Source organism: Prosopis cineraria, unplaced genomic scaffold, assembly GCF_029017545.1.
Source record: "Prosopis cineraria cultivar Desert tree isolate PC_DT_omini unplaced genomic scaffold, ASM2901754v1 PC5, whole genome shotgun sequence".
Classification (NCBI taxonomy): Eukaryota; Viridiplantae; Streptophyta; class Magnoliopsida; order Fabales; family Fabaceae; genus Prosopis; species Prosopis cineraria.
Window position 1 is genome coordinate 37,397,524 of NW_026555336.1, and position 23,993 is coordinate 37,421,516.

The 23,993-nt window shown below is 35.8% G+C and overlaps 3 protein-coding genes across 5 annotated transcripts; 2 read left to right on the plus strand and 1 right to left on the minus strand.

The window, feature by feature from the left end:
• Positions 1-491: 491 nt before the first annotated feature.
• Positions 492-6,145, plus strand: LOC129311117 (uncharacterized). 3 transcript variants are annotated; one of them, XM_054953140.1, is made up of 6 exons: positions 492-1,763; positions 2,720-2,756; positions 2,973-3,209; positions 3,890-3,937; positions 4,067-4,490; positions 4,980-5,100. In XM_054953140.1, exons 1-5 carry the CDS (start codon positions 1,438-1,440, stop codon positions 4,085-4,087), a joined length of 669 nt encoding a protein of 222 aa, XP_054809115.1. In that variant the 5' UTR covers positions 492-1,437; the 3' UTR covers positions 4,088-4,490; positions 4,980-5,100. The 3 variants fall into 3 exon arrangements, with proteins under 3 accessions (XP_054809115.1, XP_054809113.1, XP_054809114.1); XM_054953138.1 differs by lacking the exon at positions 4,067-4,490 and having other exon boundaries at positions 671-1,763; positions 4,980-6,145; XM_054953139.1 differs by lacking the exon at positions 4,067-4,490 and having other exon boundaries at positions 1,543-1,737; positions 4,980-6,145.
• Positions 6,146-6,816: 671 nt separating this feature from the next.
• Positions 6,817-9,764, minus strand: LOC129311118 (ankyrin repeat domain-containing protein, chloroplastic). The gene is made up of 7 exons (XM_054953141.1): positions 8,994-9,764; positions 8,689-8,765; positions 8,290-8,388; positions 8,103-8,201; positions 7,690-7,788; positions 7,499-7,597; positions 6,817-7,237 (listed from the first exon to the last, which is right to left on the minus strand). Exons 1-7 carry the CDS (start codon positions 9,721-9,723, stop codon positions 7,142-7,144), a joined length of 1,299 nt encoding a protein of 432 aa, XP_054809116.1. The 5' UTR covers positions 9,724-9,764; the 3' UTR covers positions 6,817-7,141.
• Positions 9,765-18,606: 8,842 nt separating this feature from the next.
• LOC129311418 (cellulose synthase-like protein D3) lies at positions 18,607-23,703 on the plus strand. The gene is made up of 4 exons (XM_054953726.1): positions 18,607-19,196; positions 19,356-20,196; positions 20,787-21,591; positions 21,815-23,703. Exons 2-4 carry the CDS (start codon positions 19,388-19,390, stop codon positions 23,561-23,563), a joined length of 3,363 nt encoding a protein of 1,120 aa, XP_054809701.1. The 5' UTR covers positions 18,607-19,196; positions 19,356-19,387; the 3' UTR covers positions 23,564-23,703.
• Positions 23,704-23,993: the final 290 nt, after the last annotated feature.

The window sequence follows — 23,993 nt, forward strand, 5'->3', positions numbered from 1 at the left end:
TTTTCCATATTTAAACAGTGCCCCAAATGATTGATTGTACGTGTGACTGTGGAGCATATAATTTCACTCGCTCGCTCCCTGTCCTTGATTTTTCTTCTGCAAGTCATTTTGGTTTAAAAAAACAAGAAATGGCGAATCCCCTGAAAATGACTGTAAATATTAGGCGTCACAGTCACTCGTCCAGAATTACACTACAGGACGAAAGTCCCAAGTTTTCAACGATCATGACCCCAATACTCTTCACTCTTCATCATTAACTCTTATTGCTTTTTCCATCCTCATTTCCCATTATCCTCTTCTCCTTTTCCCCCCCTTTTCATCAACCATTCTTCTTTAATGCATCATTGTGTCTGATTTGAATCATAATTAATCATACGCAGCCACTAATCTTGAATTTCATGCCACCTTGGAGGCCAAGCTTCATTTCATACTCTCTCTCTCTCTCTACCCTCTACGTTTCTTCAACATATCACCCTCAAAGAAAACAATGACAGCTAATTCTCTCTCTCTCATATTAATACTATGCTTCGAATTATTTGTTATGTTGTATCAAAAGAATTATTTGTTGAGTTTTTATAAATACATAAGATGGGGATTTGGATAACAGGGCTCGAACAAGTGTCAGGAGGATGGGATGCTTTAGAGCTATTATATAAAGGAAGCATGCATGACATGAATCTGCTTACAAATACAGAGTGACAGAAAATTAAAAAAGGAAATAATTTTGTAAGGTCACAGCTTAGAACATGACCTGCTTCTCTGTGTAGCTGACAACAATGAAGTCATGCACATAAATTAAACCAAGTCTTGAAATTAAGACTTGTGTCCTTACTTTTTCTCTTTCTCATTTCGTTTCCACCACTGCACGCCACCACCACACCACACTTCTGCAATCACTCTCTCTCTCTCCCCCCCCCCCCTAGTCTCTTCCTTTCCTGGAACGCTCCAACACTGCAAATTTTTTGGGAGTGAAAAATATTTTCATCTTTAGTAGCACTCATCTAGCTGAACCACCTCAACTTATTACTCTCCTACTGCCTATGCTATCCGTACTTCTGCTCTTTTCCTTTCCATCACAAATCCAGCAAAACCCAAAGACCTTTGAGATTCATAGACCGTTACCCTCCCTCTGCCAGTCGTTGATATTGACAAGCTCCAAAAGATTTCATTTTTTGCACTAGTCTGGCTGAGCAGTCTTTACCTAAATCTCTATACTGTCACTATAACCTGTACTTGCCTTCTTCTTCTTCTTCTTCTTCATGTTTTCCCCCCTCATGTGCCCAGAAAAACCCAGAAACTTGTGAGTGTATGAGCTTTTCAGAGGCCCTTTTGCTTGATAGTTGATATCGACAAGTTCCAATGCACTCAGAATCTCTTTGACCATCAAATGAGTTCTTGGGTTCCTCTCATCTCTTGCTTCTGGGGGGTGGAGAGTGAATGGGGTGTATGTTGTCTCAGATAGCGGCGAAATTCGCCTTTTTTCCGCCGTCTCCTCCGACGTACCGGCTCAAGAAGCAAGATGACGGCAAACTCACGGTGGTGTCGCCCTCGTCGCCGGCGGTTTCGATTCCTCACGCCGACGACAATTCCTTGGACGTTTTGTTGGTTGATACGAAACATGGGAACAAGATTGTCGCTTTTTATCTGAGGAACCCATACGCTCGCCTCACTCTTCTTTACTCTCATGGCAATGCTGCTGATTTGGGTCAACTCTATGACCTCTTCGTGCAACTCAAGGTCAATCTTAGAGTTAATCTCATGGGGTTAGTGGTTTTTCTATTTCTTCATCAAACAAGCATGAAAACAAAATCTTTTATAAGCTCATTCATCTTATGACTTTAGAAATGGGTTTTTTCTCTCACCAAGTTCAGAGACCACGTTGATGTTGACCCTTACTTTGTATTATAAGGGCACTGTACTGCAATAAATATGATATATGTTTGTTTTTAGTTTGGTGGTTGTTGGTTTTTGTCGTGCTTGGATTTGAAACCATGAATTAAGCATAACTATACGTTTCTGATTGATGACTAATCCTGGGCTTATTAGATCTGATGAATGACTGTATCAGAAATGCAAATGTCAATGCCCTTTCCAACTTTTCTATCAAAGGGTGAAACCGAGAAAGTAAAAGAAGTGCGTTCTGGCCTAACGATGAAAGGGGGAAAAAAAGCAAAGTGAAAAACAAAAAAGTTAAGTTGTTTTGTAGCTCCTCGTCAGTCCGTTAAGACTAAAGAGCCTCTTTTTTTTTCTTTTGTTTTTTTTTTTTTGGGGTTTGGTTGGGTTTCTGCATTTATTTGGCCTCCTTTCTGCTCTGTATAAAGTAAACAAAGTTTTTAGCGCTGCTGCATAGATGTGGACATTTCCTGGCCTGTCTTTGGTGTTTTGTGTTTATTTTCCTCTGTTTATTTTTCTGTTTGTTAAAATATGGAACTAGTAATGTTTGATCCTTTTATCTTTTTTCTATGACTTATAAATTCAATCAAGTTTAATTTTTAGTTTCGTTTTCACTTTAGTTACCTCAAATTTAAATATGTTTGGTACAATTTAACCCCATTTGCTTCCAATTTTTTTGGGGTTTATTAAGAGTGAGATTTATTACTCACTGGAGCCTGAGCTTTGATTGAAAGGGCAATGATATTAGTTGCTCTGCCAATTTCTGGATCAAGCGTGAAGTTGATATTTCCCTCTGATTTTTTTTTATTTAAATTTATTTTTGCAGATATGACTATTCTGGATATGGGGCTTCTACTGGCAAGGTAGCCCTTTTGGTTTAACTTTCTTGTCCCCAGATGTTACATTAATTTGATGTGGTCTCTTTAGTGGAACTAAGTAAAGTATAAGAGCAGGTTTTGCACAATGTCCTGTGTTGAGTCTGACTAAAACTAGTTTTATCTGTTGTCTCTTGGCAACAAATTTAATGGATGTCATGTTAGGTCATTGATTTGTAATGCTAGTTTTTTCAAAATATACAGCCCAGTGAATCGAATACATATGCTGACATTGAAGCAATATATGAATGCCTTGAGACCCAATATGGAGTGAGCCAAGAAGACTTGATATTGTATGGACAATCAGTGGGAAGTGGGCCGACTCTGCACTTGGCAGCTAAATTGCCGAGGTTGAGGGGCGTCGTTCTGCATAGTGGCATTCTTTCTGGACTCCGTGTGCTCTGCCATGTGAAGTTCACGCTTTGCTTTGATATATACAAGGTAATATATGAGAACACCACTGTCTTAAATAGGAATGTCGAGCTCAGGGTTCTGTAGAATAGTGTACTTACTACTGAGTATAGTGATGGTAAAGGATACATGTCAACACAAATTTCTTCTGATTCAATGACAATCTACATCATAATATGAAAGAATCAAGAGGTGACTCCTACTTTTCTTAAATGTATAACTCATTATTTTCATTTCAACTGCGTTGGTAAATCAAGATGGTAAACAATGCTTAAATTCAATATAGATCCCCACATCTCTTTTGGGTTCAAGTGTGCTTCTGCCAGGAAGACAGGTCCTCTTAAATGTAAACTTTTAGTGGAAATGTAGAATTTTTGGGAGATAGATTGGAGAAGGTCCTCTTTTGTTCATCTCATTATTTGGATTAATGATACTTGATGATGTTTATAAAAGGAAAATCAATTTCATGTGCAGCCTAAATTGATAAATGCAAATGTGGATTTTTTTCTTTTGGTTATATAGTCTCAAAAAGTTCTTTTATCTCATTTCATAATTGATGACCAGCAATTTGAATGAACTAGATTGGACCACATTGTGCCACATTGATTTTACCTTGTAGTTGAAGAATATCAAATTTTACTGTACATGTTATATTTGATTTTTGCATCATCTGCTATGATCTGTAAACCACCATTTTCTGACTTGTGCAGAACATTAACAAAATAAAGAAGGTGAAGTGCCCAGTACTGGTGATACATGTAAGTATATGATGCTATTGTAATTCACATAGCTTATCTTACTCTACATTCAATTGAGTTTTATACTGTGAAACACATATTTCATATGCCGTGTTCAAATTCTTATAGACATCGTTATCATGTACTTAGAGTTTAACGGAGGAGACATGATTGTAAACAGACCCCTGGTCATTGATAGTTGAAGGTGAAAGCTGAGCAATCAAGCACCCAGACAAATGTTCAATCCACAGAACAAACAAAAACAAGGAGAGTTTTTCTGACTTGTAAGAGAAGGGAATAAGCCACTCTCTTAGTCAGGAATACTGAAACGAACTGCTCGACAAAAAATGAATCCATCACAAAAAAATCTATTTCTTGGCCGATTTATTTGGCAACAGTAACCGCCAACACATTCTTAGAACTGCCCATGGTAGAATTATAAATAAGTAGAAAATGAGGATCACTATTCTTGTACCGAAATGTCAGTGTATCAACAGAGAATATTCTAATGTGTTGGAGATTCCTCGTGTTTCAAACTAGAAGGGAAACTTTTCTGTTGATAGTTTGATTGTGGGTAATATTCCGTCTAACTTACTAGTTGCTTCAATTGGTTGGTTCTATATTGTCATATCCATCAAATGCCCGCGTAGATTTATGATCTTCATTTACTATTGTAAATTGAAGTTTCTTCGACTTTTAAACTTCCAGGTGGTCCAGTTTACTGGAATTTTGGAATGCTGTTCTGAAAGTATGTTAAATTCCGAGAACATCAACTGCATGTCAGGATTAGAGTATGCATCACAGTTATTGTAGGATTCTGGACCACACCGAAATTCTAGTTCAACATAATATAATCATGCTAAAATAACAATCTCAATCTGTTACTATGCCATGTCTTTGCTCCTGAGACTTGGATTGTCTTGAACAGTTTTCGCCCACATAATTTCATGTTTATTTACTGAGCATATCTGTCATGCTTTCTCAGTCCAGCTTGAATTTGCTCTGAAGAGCCCTCTCACCACTTCCCATGATTATATATTTATTTGGTGTCTGCCATGTACAGGGGACAGAAGATGATGTTGTCAATTGGTTACATGGCAATGGATTGTGGAAAATGGCAAGGGAACCATATGAACCACTATGGATCAAAGGAGGTGGGCACTGCAACTTGGAGCTTTACCCTGATTACATTCGCCATCTCTGCAGATTTGTTCAAGAAATGGAGAACATGACAACAGAGAAACGCCTCAAAAAAATCCGACTAAATATTGATCTGCAATCAAGATCTGCCTCTGGATCCACCTGCAGATGCTGTAGCATGAACTGCTGTAGATTGAACTGTCCAGAATGCTCAAATTGCACCTGCTGTAGCATGGACTGCTGTAGATCAAAATGTCCAGAATGCTCAAATTGCACCTGCTGTAGCATGGACTGCTGTAGATTGAAATGTCCAGAATGCTCAACTTGCCCCTGCAGATGCTGTAGCATGAACTGCTGTAGATTGAAATGTCCAGAATGCTCAAATTGCCCCTGCAGATGCTGTAGCATGAACTGCTGTAGAATGAAATGTCCAGAATGCTCAAATTGCAGCTGCATAACATGTTCCTGCTCCTTTAATTGTCTTGCATGCTGCAGGAGACCAAGTTGCTTCAAGTGCTGCCAATTACCCAAAATAAGTTGCTCCAAGTGTTGCAGAATACCCAAAATAAGTTGCTCCAAGTGTTGCCAATTACCCAAAATAAGTTGCTCAAAGTGTTGCCAATTACCAAAATTAGGTTGCTTGAAGTGTTGCCAATTTCCCAAGTTGTCAAATTGTTTGGGCACAAAATGGAGACCAAGCTGGTGCTGTTGGGGAGAAGGTTCAACGACTGTCTGCTATCCAAATTGTTCAAGACTAAGGTGTTGCTGCAGCATCAGATGTTTCTGTTGGCATTGTTGTGTGGGGAAACATGGTGGGAAATAGAATGCTTAATGGTGCTTTCATGATTTGTATAGAGGACTGGCTTTGCACGCCAACACCTTCAATACTGTGCAGCAATGTACAGAACAAGACAAGTCAGGAATGACTATTGTAGGAAAACGATGTCCTCTATTTTGTTTAGCTCTCTGAAAAGTTTATTGTTTTTTTTTTTTTTTCAAATTTCTTTACAAATCTGATGTTTCATTTGGATTCACAGCAGCTGATGAGTGACAATTTTATCTTCCCTTTTGTAGCCTTTTACGACGTCTTATGAAGCTGCCATCTTCGTTATTGCATTTTCTGCAGCTGAATATATTGAATTAATGTGGTAATGAAAAATATGTGATTTATGCGCAATGTGCCTGCAATGGCTAAGAGATTGTTTCTTTTTAAATGACAAATAACTTTTTTTAATAGACCAACGCAGGATGATTTCTTTTAAATAGATTTATATGCAGTGTGACCGCAAAACTTTGACGATATTCACAGTTGAGTAACCTAAGTCCAAGAAAATGGCTTTTTATCGAGCCCAAAGGTATAAACTGCATTGTATCTCCTAATCAAGAATAAATAATTTTCTAATTATTTAAATTTGAACTTGAAATTTTTAAATTGTTAAATTTGTCACTGATTTTTTTATCTTTAATTTATTATTAACAACAAAGTAATTATTTGTCCATAATTTGAAATTCAAAAAATTAAAATATTGAAACCTCAAGCGTGACCTAAAATATAAATTTTTTGTAAAATTTTACCAAAAACTATATAAAATTATCACTAACTAACCAATCAAAATATTATAAAATCCTAACTAGAACAACAATACCAAAAGCCTTATCTCACTGAGTAGAATATATGAATCACACAGTCATTGTATTTGGTCCGAGAAAATCATAAATAGAATAAAAAAGTAAAAATCAAATCAACAGGCAGAGTCAAATATTACTCTAGGTCTTGGGTTAATTAGACGTTAATCTGTTCATACCATCGCTATAACATCATTTTACAGTTCAACTCATATATTACAAGCAACAATATGCAGCACATGACGGTACAAATTCTGTTCATTTCTATAGACTCTCAAATCGTAGGCTTCCATTGGCACATCGCCTTTCATCTGTAAAGCTAATATTAGTACTTCTATTAACGTACATGCTGGAGTGCTGTTCACTATCATGCAAAACTTGACAAAGCTTAGCTTTGGTCTTTTTCTCCAAATCTTACAAGCATATCTATTCTTTCCGAGCCCCATTTGTTATCTTACTCTAACGCCTTGGAAGCTGCTTCAACAGCTTGATTAGCTCGTATGTTCTCAAGTCTTGGCCAGAATGAAGACAAAGGTCAAGTGGAGTTAAACCATCCTGAGACAAACACAAAACTCCCCCATTGATTTAGATCCTCTTTAAGAATAAAATCAGTGAAATGTCTCTGAACTCTGAAGCAGAGAAAGAATGACATAGATGTATTGAACTTGCTTTCTCTATTTTCACTCTCCCCCATTTTTTTTTCTCTTTATCTCTCTCTCTCTAGTCGCTATACATACTTCAGTTTGAATGATGAAAGACCTAGGGGTATTTCATTATTTTGCAAACGATGATCAAGGGGAATGGTCAGTCATTTACCTTGTTTTTTATAGTCTTGTCAGCACCTTTAATAAGTAGAAGCCTCACAACATCCGTTCTTCGGGCTTGAACAGCAACATGTAATGGTGTCCACCCATCCTGAGAGCAAATTATTTATGTTCTCAAATAGCTCGCTCAAATGAACAAGACATGGAGAGGCTAAACTAAATAGGAAAAACAATTAACCGTACATTGTCCTGAAGATTTATATCAACATTATATAGTAAGAGGATTTTAATCGTCTGGCTGGAAGCTGTCTGAACAGCATAGTGCATCAAGGTTGCCCCATCCTGTTTCCAGTGCACGTGAGACGAAGTACGCACACAAAAATGTCAGTGATAGCCAAATAGGTCTTTCATTTGTATTAATATCTCCTTAAAACAATCCAATAGCTAGAAGTTATGCAATACTACCATCACTACAATATTTTCTTAAAGTACAATAATGACCAAGAGGTCTGAATATAAACTTCCATGAAAACTATCTTCAAGTGCTCACTACTAATAGCCCTCCCTAAGTGGCTTAGGACAGAGCGAACCATGCAAGTGGTGGTGTGTTCAGAAGTAGATGCGTAGCAAGGGTGAGTGCAGTGTCAATTACTCACTTTATCAAGTGCAAATGGATTAGCTGAATTTCTCAAAAGGTAGTTGGTTATGGCCTGCTTTTTACCAATTATGGCCTTGTGAAGAGCAGTCAAACCATCCTGAAAACAAGCAAACCACAAAAAATTATATAATAACAAAAACATTAGCAGGCTTTACCTCTCCACATGGAAATTGACAATTATATACCTTATCAACAGCATTGATATCAACATTATGTTTCAACAAAGAATCTACAAGGTAAAATTCTCCACATGCAGCAAGAGTGTGCAGAGGCAGCCACTTTTCCTGAAAATGATTTTGATATTGGTGTCAAAAGGAAAAAAGACAGTGAAATGATTGACCAAAAGAACTACATATAAGCAAAGAAGCATCATTCTTTTCCTGACGCCTTTACCAAAGTTTTAACCGTAAAACCTTGCAACTGTGGTTCTTAGACTCAAGAAATTTAGTGCAGTAAGAATTATATTCAAGACACAAGGAACTCTTCTGATAATTCAAATGAAACACCATGAAATAATAAACTACTGAGAAAACTTCGAAGGAGAAAAGACAACAGTAAGCATTCATTAGACATGGAAAACTTACAGAAGTAGCAGCTGCCAAATCTGGTATCCGCTTATTCAATAAAACCTTCTCCTCCTTTGTAAACAACCTACGACGGTCTATTCATTCGAGCATAAATGAAAAGACTATTATGAGCCCAATTTAACATATCAATTGAAATTTCAGGAAGAAGTGCTACAACCACAGTTCGATTCAACATAGGGCGAGATATCGAACCAACGCTTGGGCTTCCAAAACTCTCATGCATTAGACCGTTCCCGGCTATCAGAAACCAGCAATTGAATTAAAAAGAAAAGCTTTAAGGAAAGATTGAAAGAGATGGATACCTTGACCTTCGGTATTCTTTTCACTAGGATTGTACTTCTCACTACTGAAAAAGTCTGAAACGTCCTCCAGACCCCTGCCGTAAACTGCCCACCTAGGATTCTTAGGCTCCACGCGTTCGCTAGTATGCATATTACTCACATTAACTTCTTTTCCGATGGGAACCTCCTCTCTCACCGGAAAACTCGAAGGGTTGTCGAGAACCAAGGGCTTCAGGTGAGCCAATTTGGCCTCTTTATACGCCTTATATTCTTCCAGGTTCATATGCCTCAGGGGAACCATCCCTTGTTTCTTCTTCTCGACTTTGCTATTGAATTCAATCTCCTGAGCAATCTTGCGCCTCTCCTTCTTCGTGATGTTGATCTCCGCCTGAGCTTCTCTCCACCGGTCGGGGACCAAATTCTCCGGCACAATCTCCGGGACATTTTTCTTCGATTTGGGTTTCGAATTATCTGAGCCGGAATTATCAATGTCCAGGTCTCCCTGAAGAACTGGGTCTTCGAATATGCCGTCTTCGAAGACGACACAGTCGCCGATAACATGTTCTTCCAAGTCGTCAACATGTACTTCATTAGAGGACTGAAAAGCTAGTAGCGGAGAAGGAAGCTTCCTCGGAAACTTCACAGTTCGCAAAGGCCAAAGATTGCGTGGAGAAGCAGAAGAAGAGAAAATGGGAAAAGGATAGAGGATTTGGTGAGCTTGAGGATTCAACAGAGACGAGGAATGCGACATGGCCTCTTCTTCGAGCTCGCTGAAGCAGCGAATCACGGAGCCGGTAGAATTTTTATTTTGGGCTTACAAAGCCTTCTCTCACTCTGAGACCAACTATGTTTCAAGGCCCAATTTGAAGCTTCTCTGTTTAGTTTGGGCCAATTGTACTTTGTTATTATCCTTGTCCATCGATTTCACACGATTATTTCTAAGTTTATCATTTCCATCTATTTCGACTTAACTAAATCGCAAAAATTGTTTTCTATAGATTTTATACTGAGTTTCTCCTAACAAAAACATGCGTAATTAAAACAATTTAGATGCATTAAATAAATGCACGCATGTGTCATGTGTGTGTGTGTTGAAAAGGTCCAACGAAGATTTTGTAAACGATGACCTCACCTTCAATAAGAAAATCGAAATCAATCTGAGTCTTACATAATCCAAAGAAGATTTGAGCCTCCGATGAAGACTTTGAATTCTTAAAATATTGTCGTAATACAATAAGATGACATGAATAATAAATAAGATTATTCATGTGAGGTTTGTTTGATTTATTTACTCTTGTTTAAAATTTTCTATCATCTCTGTTTTTTAACTGATTATATGGGAAGCCAAAGGCTGCAAGGAATGGGTGTGGCATAATGGATTTGGTTTGGGGTTGAAAGGATCAACTAATAATAGGGTGAGGTTGATAGTGGGAATGTTGAATTTAGAGATAGATATAAGTTAACTGATTTTATAATTACAAAGAAATGGAAAAAAAATGAAAGGAAAGGTGAATGTAAGGGGAAAAAGAACACACACCCACGCACACACAATATCTTATTTATTTCATATTTTCTTTGAAGAAATGATTCATTTTAGACTTTTAAAAATTCATGACTCCAAAATACTTCGCTGTTGATGATTTGTTCTTGAGATGTGATTGACTTCTTCTTGTGTTTTGATGGGAAAAGAAGATGGGTGAATTTCATTAAGAACTCCTTGATTGTAGATATTAAAAAAGAAAACCTTAAAGATTAGGGTTCTAATTTGATATTGAACTTTAAAGTCAAGTAATAATATTGTCTCTCATTGTAAAGAAAAACAAAAAAGCTAAAATTTAGCAAAGAAAGGTGGTGGAAGAGACAGGCAAAAGCATAGGAACACTCTCTCCCTCTATTCCCCCCTCTTTCACTTCTTTTGAGCATTAGCAACTTGTTTAACTTGGTCTAACATCTCATTTTTATTTTTCGAAGTGCTTCTACTCATTCTATTTTCCTTTCATAACAAGATTATGTCGTGAAAGCCATTCAGAGTGATTCCTTAATCTATGAGTGACTTCTTTATAATTTTCACTCGAGCCATCTTATTTGAAGAGTTAAACATAAGATTAGATTGAATCAAAGATTTGGAAGGTTTATTGAGAGATCAAGTTGAGAGTGCTGGTTGGGAAAGTGTTTAGGAGACAACCACAAAGAAAATTTGGTTTTCATAAAGAGTTGGTGATCATTGGGTTGAAAGAATTTCAAGTTCATACTAGTAGGATTTCAAAATTTCAATATTAGGATTTCTATAGTTTTTTTTTAATATCTACAGTTGAGGGGTCCTTAATGAATTCTTTTCAAAAAAGATTCCATGGATTTGATTAATTAGTTTCACATTGATGGATGGTGTTGGCACCTGTCACCGTGCGAAGGTAGCGACAATCTCAATAATAGCACCCATGACACAATGAAAAAAAAAAATACATCCAGGTCTCATACATAAAAATTAATTACTACAAGATTCAATAATAACTAAACTTAGACAATTAACAATACAATTAGTTATCAATCTTCTTAATTCAGTTGTTATTGAATTTTATAATAATTAATTTTTATATGTGAGACTTCAATGTAATTCTCTTTATGTAAAAATCATTTTATTTATTAAATTCAAATTATAAGTATAAATTCCATTGGAATTTAAGTCTAAGAAAAAAGTCACTTCATCACATTTAAATCTCTATTGAAAGAGTGTTTATATTTAGTATTTAACAGTGTCTTAAATAAAGTTTCCTGAGATTAAAAAAAAAACACCTGCGCTCAATTAAAAAAAAAAAAAAGTCGGATGTTTTCACATAAATTGATGGCGCTTGATTTCATTTGCGTGTTCAAATATGTCGTTTGAGAGCAAAGTGCAAAAAGTTACGTTGTTGAAGACGTGAAATGCTAAATGCAAGCGGAGGTTTGGAAGCTATGACAATGCGCAGAGAGCAAATTCTTTTTAGTACCATGCCATGGATAAACATTGTAAAGGAGAACCAAATTATATCTTGTCGAAGTATAAAAGATTTCTACACCCCATGAGTGGAATATGAAAAAGCTTAATATCTCAATTATTATGCATTTATCTATTTTTAGGCACATGATTAAAAATGATCATTCAATCTCTCATAATGAGTTTTTTAATTTTTTTTTGACAGAGGATGATTTATGTTAAATAAGTGTGAGAGTTTCTAGAAAACTAGAAGCAATTTTAAGTTGCAAATGTAGAGGTTAGGATCATCGGATCGGAAACGCTTGTCTAAACACGCTATTGTAAGTCTCCAACTCGCGTCTGAACTCGGTGCCCATTCACAGCTAAAAATAATCTCATAGCATTTAATATCGACGATTGAGATTAAAAATAAATACATCAATTTCGTTTTCGATGATGTTCTAATTGGAAAATGGAAATATGCGAGTACGTACGAGGGTTGGTGAAAAAAATGGCCTCATGATTTCTCATTCAACATTATATTAGCCAATCAGTTGTTTACTGCTGTGTGTAAAATTCATAGTATTGACCAATTAATTGAATATTAAATTAATTTAAATAGCTGAAAATCTAATAAGCCAGGAGCGTGTGATGACTTTACTGGGAGTCATGTTTCTTAGGTGTGCAACTCTGATTTATGAAATGAACCTCACAACCAGAACTGCATGGTTTTAAAGAAAATGTCTAACGCAAGGGTCTCAAACCATTTTATTGTCAAACTTTAGATATTGTTTTGGACTTTTTAGGGCGTGCGAATGTGATTGCTTAGAAACCTGGTTGTGAAGGAACTTTCGTTCTCTCAATTCATTCTGAGGAAAAAATGAGGTGACAAATATTTAGCTTTTCAATCACAACATAACTCTTTCGCTAAGTTTTCAAGTTGTTCAAAACTCAGTGCTGTAAATGGTAAAAAAAATCACCTTAGAGAGTTACATATTATCAATTAATAAAAAAATAACACTTTTTTATATAGTTATTTGATTGAGTTGGATTTGAGTAAATGATCAATTAGGATAACTTTCTCAAGGAAGTTTCCTGCACCCACATTAACTCAAATTTGAGACTTTGTATTTAAGCAGTCTATTATTTTAAAAAATGAAAGTTAATACAATTGTTATAATAGGTTGTTTTTTTTTTTTAAAAAAATAAAAGACATGTACTAATAACATGAGATTAAGAGAAAGATCAAACATACAACCTTCCACTTTTAAAAAAGCTTATAAGTGACGGGATTGTTTCAATAGATTTTAGGACATGGCAAAAATGTGATACAAGGTTGGACCTTTGAGCATGAGTTTGGTGGGGGCCAAGGGCCGTCTTTGGATGCTCATATTGCTGACATGGTTACAGGCCTGAAAAAACCGAACACTGTGTTGTTGAGTTGTGAATCCGAGGAGCATTGCTCTCTTGCGATGGGCGTTTGATTTGAATCATAATTGAGGTTTCACTTTCAGTGTGGTGGTTGACATTGATAGAAGTTGGGTGTGAGAGTGGGGACCTCAATTACCATATCTGCAATGTGGTGTTCACATTGGTGATGATTTTTGCATAGACATAACAATGCCCACATCACAGGGACTCAGACAAGAGTCTGGTTTCAATCAAAACCCAAATCTATGCCACCATAGAATTCCTGGTAGGAGCTGAGTGCCATCGTATTATTATTGTTGTTATTCTACAGAGGCGGACCCCTCATGTCACACGCCCCACACTAACAAAAGCAAACAATCATTGAACAAACCACCTTTCACATGGTTGATAGGAATGTTTGCCTTTCAAGGTTTCAACACTTTCACATGGCTATCATATGTATGTAAGTAACCAATTTTAACTACATTAAGACGCGACATTTAAAAAAAATGTAAATAATTAGTGTAAATTGTAATTAAGTTCAGGGATTTGAAGTCACCTGGAGCAAGAGTCGAAGGACAGCAGACATTGTCACGAAAATGAACAATTATGAGAGGACAATTATAAGATTCGACTGTTTTTAGAGGACTGAACGATCACGCTAGGAGAAAACACTCTAGTTCTAACACTATAAAAAAATTGATAGCATTCAAAATAAAAGAAAATGTAGATAGACACGGTAGAGAACACACTAGAGAGCCAAAAAAAAAAAGTGTAAAAATCAATAAGGTTTGTTGGCATAAAAATAGCCTAAGATAATAAACACTTAATATTGTGCTCATCTCATGAAATGGTTCTCTTTCGTGCAAAACAAAAAAATGTTGTGCTCATCCCAACGATAGTAAATAAAATAATGAAGATAAATAGTACAAAGTAAAATCAAATGAAGGGGGCGCAACAATTACGGCGAGGCAGGAGCAGCACATCACGCTTTCCACTTCCACGCCCGTAACATGAGAATGAAAGGAAGGGTGGCGGCTGGAGCCCACGCGGTCCTCGTGGGACCCACACGCAACATGTGCCCATCTGTGTGAGGTGTCCCCAACATGGGCCCACATTCTGTCTTTTTCCTGTAGCTTCCAAATGTGATCCCCACATTCCCTTCCCTTCTTCCTCTGCTGTTTATGCGATCGCGATCGCGATCGCCATCTCGATCTCATCACCCTGTCTTTTACTGACTTTTCCTTCTCCTAAAATATTTTAATGAAAGAATTACCCCTGGCTCCCCGCAAAAGAATTAACTATTACAAAATTTATTAACAATTAAATAAAAGTCATTAATAACATATCAATGATCTTAGTTCTCCCTATTTTAATTTAATAGGAAGAACTGTAATTTAATATTATCTTCATATTAAATTATAAAATAATTTTAGTGACAAAGTCCTAAAATATAATTTCATAAAAATAAAATTTTATTAAATATGTTTTTAATACTGGTATATTATCCTTTTCTTTTTATTCTTAGAAATTTTATCTTTTTATTTTTAAAAAAATTTATAAAATAAATCTAATAAACTTTATTATTTTGCATAATTCTATGTAAATTTATCTTACAAATGAAGACAAAGGGATTAATAAAAATTTATATATTTAAACTAAATTCTCCTACCGTACTATAAATTTAGATAAAACTATAAATTATGAAAATTTATTTTTTAATCAAAATTCTCGGTTTATTGTACTAATGTGCATATTATATTCTCAGTTCTCAGTGTAACAATTTGAGTGATCTTTTTCCCTACAAAAAATTCTAATGTGTTTCACTGTGCGCTATTTAGTTTTTGCAGGAAACTTTGTAATACGCGCGCGCGCCCACACACAAATGTTATCGCAATATATAATATACACGTTACTTTAAATTCATAAATCACAAGGTTCTAAATTAAAATCTTGAAAAAAAGTTGACTCCTTATCACTAATCCATTAAACTTATGACAACATTTCAAATGTGTTCTATATTTATCTTGACAACATATATCCATACTTTTATTTATTTATTATTTTTGTAAAAAAATACTTTTGGTATAATTACTTGGGATTTGTAAGCTAGTATATTTTTTTTTTTTTGATGAACTGTTAGTTAGGATACTACTTACTTAATTTAATATATAAATACGCACGAACGCACATACGCACAAAACACACGCGCGCAATTATGAAAAACGCGATGAAGTTGTTTTCACAAATAATGTATCACGTACGAAAGGAGGCCGTTAATTAGTAATCATAAAACAGACATGCTTGGCGAAAAAATAATAATAAAATATAAATGAAATAAAATAAAATGATTTTAGAATTCAGTTAAGAACGACGTTAACGTTATTAAAATAGCAGCATGTCGTTACCCGTTAGGTTGTGTCATACGGGACTGCAAATTCAACGCACGCGTTCCAACTTATGAGTGAACAGCAGAGAGATTGTTGAAATCTGTTGCCAGCTATCATCCACCGCTTTCCCCTTGGTACTAAGAGATTTTAGGTCTCTTCACTTTTCTTCCTTTGATTTCCTTCCATTTTTTCATTCTCATCATTCATTAATTTTATTATTTAAAAAAATCATTTAATAAAATAATTTAAATAATAGTAATTAAAAAATTGGAGGAAAAAAAAAAATAAAGAGACTCCTCTGCCTCGTACAAAGCCAGTCATAGAGGACGTTTAGTCTAACGAGAGAATGACAGATACAAATTTTATAAAAATATTAATATCAAATTAAAAATTTTAATATTAAAATATGATATAAGAAATACTGAAATATAAAAATATCAATATCAATTTTTTTTAATTTAATATTAATATTTTTATAAAGTCTTTATTTGTCATTCTCTGTTTGGTTTAACTGTAGAACAAATTGAATTAATTTATTTTAAAATACTGAGTTTGAGTTTTGACTTATGCAAACCATGTTGAATAAATATGTTAAAAACATTTTCAAAATATACATAAGGTTGCTATAGATAATAACAGTTACACACAATTAGAGTTTAAATTAATCTAGACAGAAGATAGTAATATTTGTAGGTTTTTCATAATTTTTATAAAACTTTTTGATCAACATTTTAACTTTGACAATTGTAGGTAAGATATTTAAATTTTAAATATAATTTTTATACTGTAATTAAGTAAACTGAACTGATATACATAACTTAATTATTATTTAATCAGGACCTACCTAATTGTAATTTTCTCGAATAAATCCGGCGTAATGCTTAAAGTGAAAACCTACAATTAACACACTTGTTTCCGTTAAGCGCATGCATGTATGCATTGCCGGATTCCTTGTATTTGTTGTCTGTACATAACACGTGAATTTCGGAGGAAAAAGTTATATACTTAAACTTAAATATTTAAAGTATTTGAATTCAATTAAATTATGATATATAAAATTTTTATAAATTTTTTTATTCATTAAATTAATACATTTAGATTTACATATCATAATTTAATTTAATAAAAATATATTAAATATATAAAATTAAATATATAAATTTTATCCTTTTAAAAAAGATAAAAAAAGAAAAACGACACACTGGGCTCACGAGAGTTAGTCTTATGCATTGTTTTATTTTTTCACACTTTTTTTCTTGGGAAATCAATCGACTAGAAACTTGAGCCTTTTGCCATCTGCGACTCGGGCTAATCCTTGCATAGAAAGTCCAAAGAGAATTAATTAATTTAAATTAAATTTTAAATATTAAATTTTAAGAATTTATAATTAAATTTTTTAATTTTATAACTATATTATGATGAATTTATAATTTATATTTTAATTTTTAATAAAAAAATAATTTTTATTTTTTAACCATGTTAAAATTTAAAAAAATAAATTATAAATTGATGATAACGCAATTGTAAAATTAAGAAATTAAATTATAAATTTTTAAAATTTAATATTTGAGATATAATTTAAATTAATTAATTTTTTTGAGATCTCTTTATCATTCTTTCAATTCTTTTATTTAGCTTCTTATTTCTTGTTCTGTTGTCTTTTTAAATTTATTTAGTGCATTTAGACAGGGAATGCAAAAACCCCCAAAAAAGAAAATACCGTTTTGTGATTCAGATTTTTAAAAAATTATAATAATTGATTCTTATAATTTTATTAATTTTTATTTTTTAATTCTTCTAGTTTATTTTCAGTCCTTACACGTCTCGTGATTTAACATCCTCAAAGATTTGGAAATAAATGTTATCCGATCCTGTTGAAATTATAAAGATTCAAAATATTTAAAAAAAAAACTATAAGAACTAAAAAAAAAACCTAATAAAATTATAGAAGTCAATGATTATATTTTCTTTCAAGTTTAGATATCTAAAAATTTGTTGTTGCAATTTTCCTTCCTACGGCATACGTACTTGTTATCCAACACAAGAGTAGATGAAATCTTTTTTTTTTTTATTACTCTTAACCTAATTCTTTTTATAAAACAGAGAGATACACACAAGCCTATCAACCTTGCGTTTTTACTGGAATGTCTTCTAAATAAGAAAAGTGACGCTGTCGCCAAGACAATTTAGTATTGAGATATTCATTGAGAAAACATAAAACTCATGAGAAGATATGAAAAACAGAGAATTAATTAGAACAAGCTATACATGCAAGCAAATGATAAAGGTAAGTTTCTTGTTATTTCAAATAGATCTGATTTTTTATTTTACATACAAATTTTAGATACGCCATTACACAAAAAAAAAAATGCAAAATCACAATAAATAAAGACTAAATAGTGCTGTAGCTTAGCTGTTTTACAAACTCCGTGCCCTTTTTCAGAAAAAATCACGTCTTTTCTCTATCCAATTAAATTAAATGCTCCGATTTTTTTTTTAAATTTTAGAGAATAATTCATTTTTTCCTGAAATAAAAATTTCACCACATTTGACATTTCCCTTTCAAATTAAATGTCTTGATTGAAATTACGAATTTGAACTAGGATGCTTATCCATACCCTGGCTGCTTCCATGTGGGGTGGCCAAAATTGATACAGCATGCCTTTTGTATTAATCTCTTATTAAGCAAATTCTTGTTTATTTGATATTTTTTTTCCTGCCCAACTGTTTATTTGAAGTACATTGAATTAAATGATTTCGATTGGTTTATGATTCATTATAATTGGATCCAATTTTCGATCAAATGCAATGCTCCGTATGTATTGTATTCACTGTTCAACATATATAATTTCATTCAGACAAGCAGAGAAGCCAGCACATTGAAGTGCTACAGAAGAAAACACCTTCCCGCACACAACAATTCCTCAGTCGCCGCGTAAGAACCGCTTGAGATTGAATCCACGTCAGACGGTCAGACTCTTTGCCTTTTTCGATTCAGCTTTTTGTGTTTTGGGAACAAAAACGGCGTTTTCGTATTCGTATCCGAAGGATCTTCTTTCCTTGAGTCCCATTAGCAGTTTTCTTTTGTCAACTTCTTTTCTTTAGGAACAGAGTCCCTCTTTCCCCTTTTCCATTGGATGCAGAGTAGCTTTTTCACATACGTTGTGATGATTGCTCTTCCTCGTCCGAGCTGGTGATTCACGTAAAGCTCAAAAATATCTATAAACTAGGCTGTTTTACTCTGCCGGCATTGATTTTTTAGGCCAAGGATCATTTTCTCTGTTGGAATTGTTAAACGGGGTTTGGTTGCAAGATTTAATTAAGGTTTTGGAAATTTTTTGATCTGGCTTGGACCTGGTCGGAGAGAGGGTGAGTGGGAAGACGGCGAAATCTGGCAGTGTCATTCAGACACGCGTTTGCTCCTACTTGCTTTGGGACAAATTTCAAACCTGTGTGGTTGTCTTTGAGTTGGTAAGACCTCAAAGAAACTTCCTTTGCGTTTTGTATTGTTTATTCATATTATTCATGTTTTAAATTGTTGTGGAGTTTGAACTATTCTTATAGCTTCCTCCTTTAAATAACTTTGCTGATATTAGTGGTCGTGCGTTTTGTTGGATAATGAAATTCTAGGTCCTGTAGAGGGGGGATAACTGCATATTACGATGGCCTCGAAGCCTCAGTTCTTGAGGGGTTCATCAACTGTTCGGAGAATTACCCAACTAAGCAATGATCTTGATGCGGAAAGTGAGAATGGGAATAGTGGGAATCTTGCCACCTACACGGTGCACTTACCTCCCACCCCGGATAACCAGCCTATGAAAATCTCCATGGAAAGATCCTCCTCTCGGAGAGTAGAAGACCAATATGCATCAAGTTCTATGTTCACTGGTGGTTTTAATCAGGTTACACGAGCCCACTTGAAGGACAAGGTGATTGAATCCGAAACGAGTCATCCCCAGATGGCTGGTGCAAAAGGGCCGCCTTGTGCAGTGCCTGGCTGTGATGGAAGGGTCATGACTGATGAGAGAGGGTTGGAGATATTGCCGTGCGAGTGTGACTACAAGATTTGTGCAGATTGTTACAGAGATGCTTTTAGAACTGGTGATGGGATTTGTCCTGGATGCAGAGAGCCTTACAAGCAGTCGGAGTTGTCTGAGGATGCTGTGGCTAATCAGCAAGCTCAACCACTGTCACCTTCTGTTGGGCTTTCAAGGATGGAAAGGAGGTTGTCGTCGATGAAATCTAGATCAGGGGCGTTGGTGAAGAGCCAAACCAATGAATTTGATCATAATCAATGGTTGTATGAAACTAAGGGTAGCTATGGATATGGCAATGCTATGTGGCCGAAAGATTCAGATAATGATTCCAATTCTGAGTGGATGACTGGGGATCCTAAAGTATTCAAAGAGAAGCAGTGGAAACCTCTGACCCGAAAATTGAGCATCTCCGCTGCAATTCTCAGTCCATATAGGTATGATTTCCTTTCTCTAAACCTGAATCTTTTCACCCTTATGTCGTTTAGCGATGTCAATTAATAAGATTGCAATTTTTTTTATTATTATTTTTTTCCCTGGAGTCTCAAGGCCGATATCCTCTCTGACGACTTTTCTGATCTAATGCCTGCTCATTCCTAATGGGGGTGTGAGATTTTTTCTTAGACAACTTCTGATAAAAGAATACAGAAAAATAAGAGCTTATGGGTGTATAATTGCCTAGCTGAATAGAAACCTAATTTTCTCATGGGAATTATCTGAGAAATTAAGGTGCAGTTAGTGCTGAGCTTCATTCAATTTGTTGGCTATGCACATATGCTCGAACAACTGGAGTTGTATTTTTCATTATATGCACATACTAAACTGCTACAATTAGGTAATAGAGGACGCATTCTGTTTCAAGCCAATGAATCACATGTTGTTACCCCTACTTTCTGCATTGCTCGTCTTCTTTTTCATAATTCTCACCTTTTCACTCTACTGTAGTGTTCTTTCTTGTTGGAATTTGATCACTCTGTCTGATACGAACAAGTTTTAAGTTTATTCTCTCTTGTTTTCAACCTTTCAGGCTCCTGATTTTTGTTCGGATGGCAGTTCTTGCTTTTTTCCTAAAATGGAGGGTTGAAAACCCCAATGATGATGCCATCTGGTTGTGGGGCATGTCTGTGGTTTGTGAAATTTGGTTTGCCTTCTCTTGGCTGCTCGACCAACTTCCAAAGCTCTGCCCCATAAACCGTTTTGCTGATCTAGATGTTCTGAAAGAGAAGTTTGAAACTCCTAATCCCAGCAATCCCACTGGCAAGTCTGATCTTCCTGGAATAGATGTTTTTGTGTCAACAGCAGATCCAGAAAAAGAACCCGTACTTGTTACTGCTAACACTATTCTTTCCATTCTTGCTGCTGACTATCCTGTTGAAAAGCTTTCATGTTATGTTTCTGATGATGGAGGTGCACTTCTAACCTTTGAGGCTATGGCTGAGGCTGCCAGTTTTGCCAACTTGTGGGTTCCTTTTTGTCGGAAGCATAGCATTGAGCCAAGGAATCCAGAATCGTACTTTAATATGAAAAGAGATCCTTTTAAGAACAAGGTACGCTCTGACTTTGTTAGAGATCGCCGGCGGATTAAGAGGGAGTATGATGAGTTCAAAGTTCGGATCAATAGTCTGTCTGATTCAATTAGACGACGTTCTGATGCTCTTAATGCTAGAGAGGAGATCAAAGCAATGAAAAGTTGGAGAGAGGATGGAAATGATGAACCATTAACTTTGAAGCTTCCTAAAGCTACTTGGATGGCCGATGGTACTCATTGGCCTGGCACTTGGACGACTTCTGCACCAGAACACTCTAGGGGTGATCATGCTAGTATCATACAGGTCATTATCATCAATCTTTGAGGGTTTTGTTATCCTTTCTATCGTTTTAAACTGGTTTACATTATATATATGCAACTGAAAATTATCCCATTATCTTTTGACTATTATATACATTTTGGTTGGAAACCCTGTAATTGCTTTTCCCTCTTTGTGATTCCAATGCTCCCCTACTTTGATAAAAGACTTGAATGTGCTTATGTATTTGGCTTCTTTCAAAATGCAGGTAATGTTGAAACCCCCGAGTGAAGAACCACTTGCAGGCGCAACACCAGAGTCAAATGCCATTGATTTCACTGAAGTTGATATTCGTCTTCCCATGCTAGTCTATGTTTCTCGAGAAAAACGACCTGGCTATGATCACAACAAGAAGGCTGGGGCCATGAATGCGTTGGTTCGAGCCTCTGCAGTTATGTCCAATGGTCCTTTCATTCTTAACCTTGACTGTGACCATTACATCTACAATTCCCAGGCAATGAGGGAAGGTATGTGCTTCATGATGGACGCTGGTGGGGAGAAGATTTGCTACGTTCAGTTTCCTCAGAGGTTTGAAGGAATTGATCCTTCTGACCGCTATGCCAATCATAACACAGTCTTCTTCGATGTCAACATGCGAGCTCTCGATGGCCTTCAAGGTCCTGTATATGTTGGCACAGGATGCTTGTTTAGAAGGACTGCACTTTATGGCTTTGATCCTCCTCGAATGAAAGAAAAGGCCAGTTGGTTTGGTCGTAGGAAATCCACCTCAACAGTTGCCTCTGCCCCTGAAGTTGATTCCAGTGAGGGTCAATCTCTATACAATGATGATGAAGAAATGGGCATTGCTCTTATCCCTAAAAGATTTGGCAACTCAAGTCTTCTTGTTGACTCAATTAAAGTGGCAGAATTCCAAGGGCGTCCCCTTGCTGATAATGCAGCCATAAAAAATGGAAGACCACCTGGTGCTTTAACCTTTCCTCGGAATCCTCTTGATGCATCCACTGTTGCGGAAGCTGTCAATGTCATCTCATGCTGGTACGAAGATAAGACAGAATGGGGCCAAAGAATTGGGTGGATTTATGGTTCTGTGACTGAGGATGTTGTGACAGGTTACAGAATGCACAACAGGGGATGGAGATCTATTTACTGTGTGACCAAGAGAGATGCCTTCCGTGGGACTGCTCCTATAAATCTGACTGACAGGCTACACCAGGTCCTTCGATGGGCTACTGGTTCGGTCGAAATCTTCTTCTCTCGAAATAATGCCCTCTTAAGCAGCTCAAGGATGAATTTTCTTCAAAGGATTGCTTACCTTAATGTTGGAATCTACCCCTTCACTTCAGTCTTCCTCATTGTTTACTGCTTCCTTCCTGCTCTTTCCCTCATTACTGGCCAGTTCATTGTTCAGAGCCTTGAAGTAACCTTCTTAGTCTACCTCCTAGGCATCACATTGACCCTTGTTTTCCTCGCGGCTCTTGAGATCAAATGGTCTGGCATCGAGCTGGAAGAATGGTGGAGGAATGAGCAATTCTGGTTGATAGGAGGCACTAGTGCTCATCTTGCTGCTGTGCTTCAGGGCCTGTTGAAAGTGCTAGCTGGAATAGAGATCTCCTTCACATTGACGTCAAAATCTGCAGGAGATGATGAAGATGATGAGTTTGCTGATTTATACATAATCAAATGGACGTCTCTGATGATACCACCTGTGACAATCATGATGATAAACTTGATAGGCATTGCTGTTGCATTGATCAGAACAGTGTACAGTGAAAATCCAGACTGGAGCAGTTTGCTTGGAGGCGTGTTCTTCAGCTTCTGGGTTTTGGCTCATTTGTATCCTTTTGCAAAAGGGCTTATGGGAAGAAGAGGAAGAACACCAACCATAGTGTATGTGTGGTCAGGTTTGATAGCCATTTCTATATCACTGCTTTGGGTTGCCATTGATCCTCCTTCTGGAAGTGGGAATCAAATTGGGGGAGCATTTCAATTCCCTTGATGTGGCACTTCTTGTAAGTAGTTCCGGATACCACATTGTTGCTTATATAGATTATTTTTTGTACTTATCATTCATTATTGACCTTCATATTGCTTAGATTTTTTTGTTTTATTACACTGATTATGCAACTTTCTCTGTGATCCAGATCTTGCTCTCTCTCTCTCTCTCTCTCTCTCTCTGTGTGCCCCCCTCCCTAAAACACACGCGCGCGCGCGCGCACACAATTCTTAACGGGTTTATATTTTCCAGTGACAGTCTTCTTTGTTTTTTTAAGCCTACAGACTACAGTTAGGGTGGTGTATATTCAGCGAAAGTGAATTATTTAGCTGTTAAAAAAAGAAGTAAAACTACTGATCAATATATCAAATTTAACATCATATGATTGTGTGATTGATATAAAATGTCAAAAACATGATTTATTTAAAGGACA

Excerpts from the sequence above, each read along its gene's own strand:
- LOC129311117 (XM_054953138.1), top strand. The coding sequence starts at position 1,438 with ATGGGGTGTATGTTGTCTCAGATAGCGGCGAAATTCGCCTTTTTTCCG. Across the intron at positions 1,764-2,719 it reads CTTAGAGTTAATCTCATGGG|ATATGACTATTCTGGATATG; the intron begins GTTAGTGGTTTT and ends TTATTTTTGCAG. Across the intron at positions 3,210-3,889 it reads TTTGCTTTGATATATACAAG|AACATTAACAAAATAAAGAA; the intron begins GTAATATATGAG and ends TGACTTGTGCAG.
- LOC129311118 (XM_054953141.1), bottom strand. The coding sequence starts at position 9,723 with ATGTCGCATTCCTCGTCTCTGTTGAATCCTCAAGCTCACCAAATCCTC. Across the intron at positions 8,766-8,993 it reads AAAGAATACCGAAGGTCAAG|ACCGTCGTAGGTTGTTTACA; the intron begins GTATCCATCTCT and ends TCGAATGAATAG. Across the intron at positions 8,202-8,289 it reads ATATCAATGCTGTTGATAAG|GATGGTTTGACTGCTCTTCA; the intron begins GTATATAATTGT and ends GCTTGTTTTCAG.
- LOC129311418 (XM_054953726.1), top strand. The coding sequence starts at position 19,388 with ATGGCCTCGAAGCCTCAGTTCTTGAGGGGTTCATCAACTGTTCGGAGA. Across the intron at positions 20,197-20,786 it reads GCAATTCTCAGTCCATATAG|GCTCCTGATTTTTGTTCGGA; the intron begins GTATGATTTCCT and ends TCAACCTTTCAG. Across the intron at positions 21,592-21,814 it reads ATCATGCTAGTATCATACAG|GTAATGTTGAAACCCCCGAG; the intron begins GTCATTATCATC and ends TTCAAAATGCAG.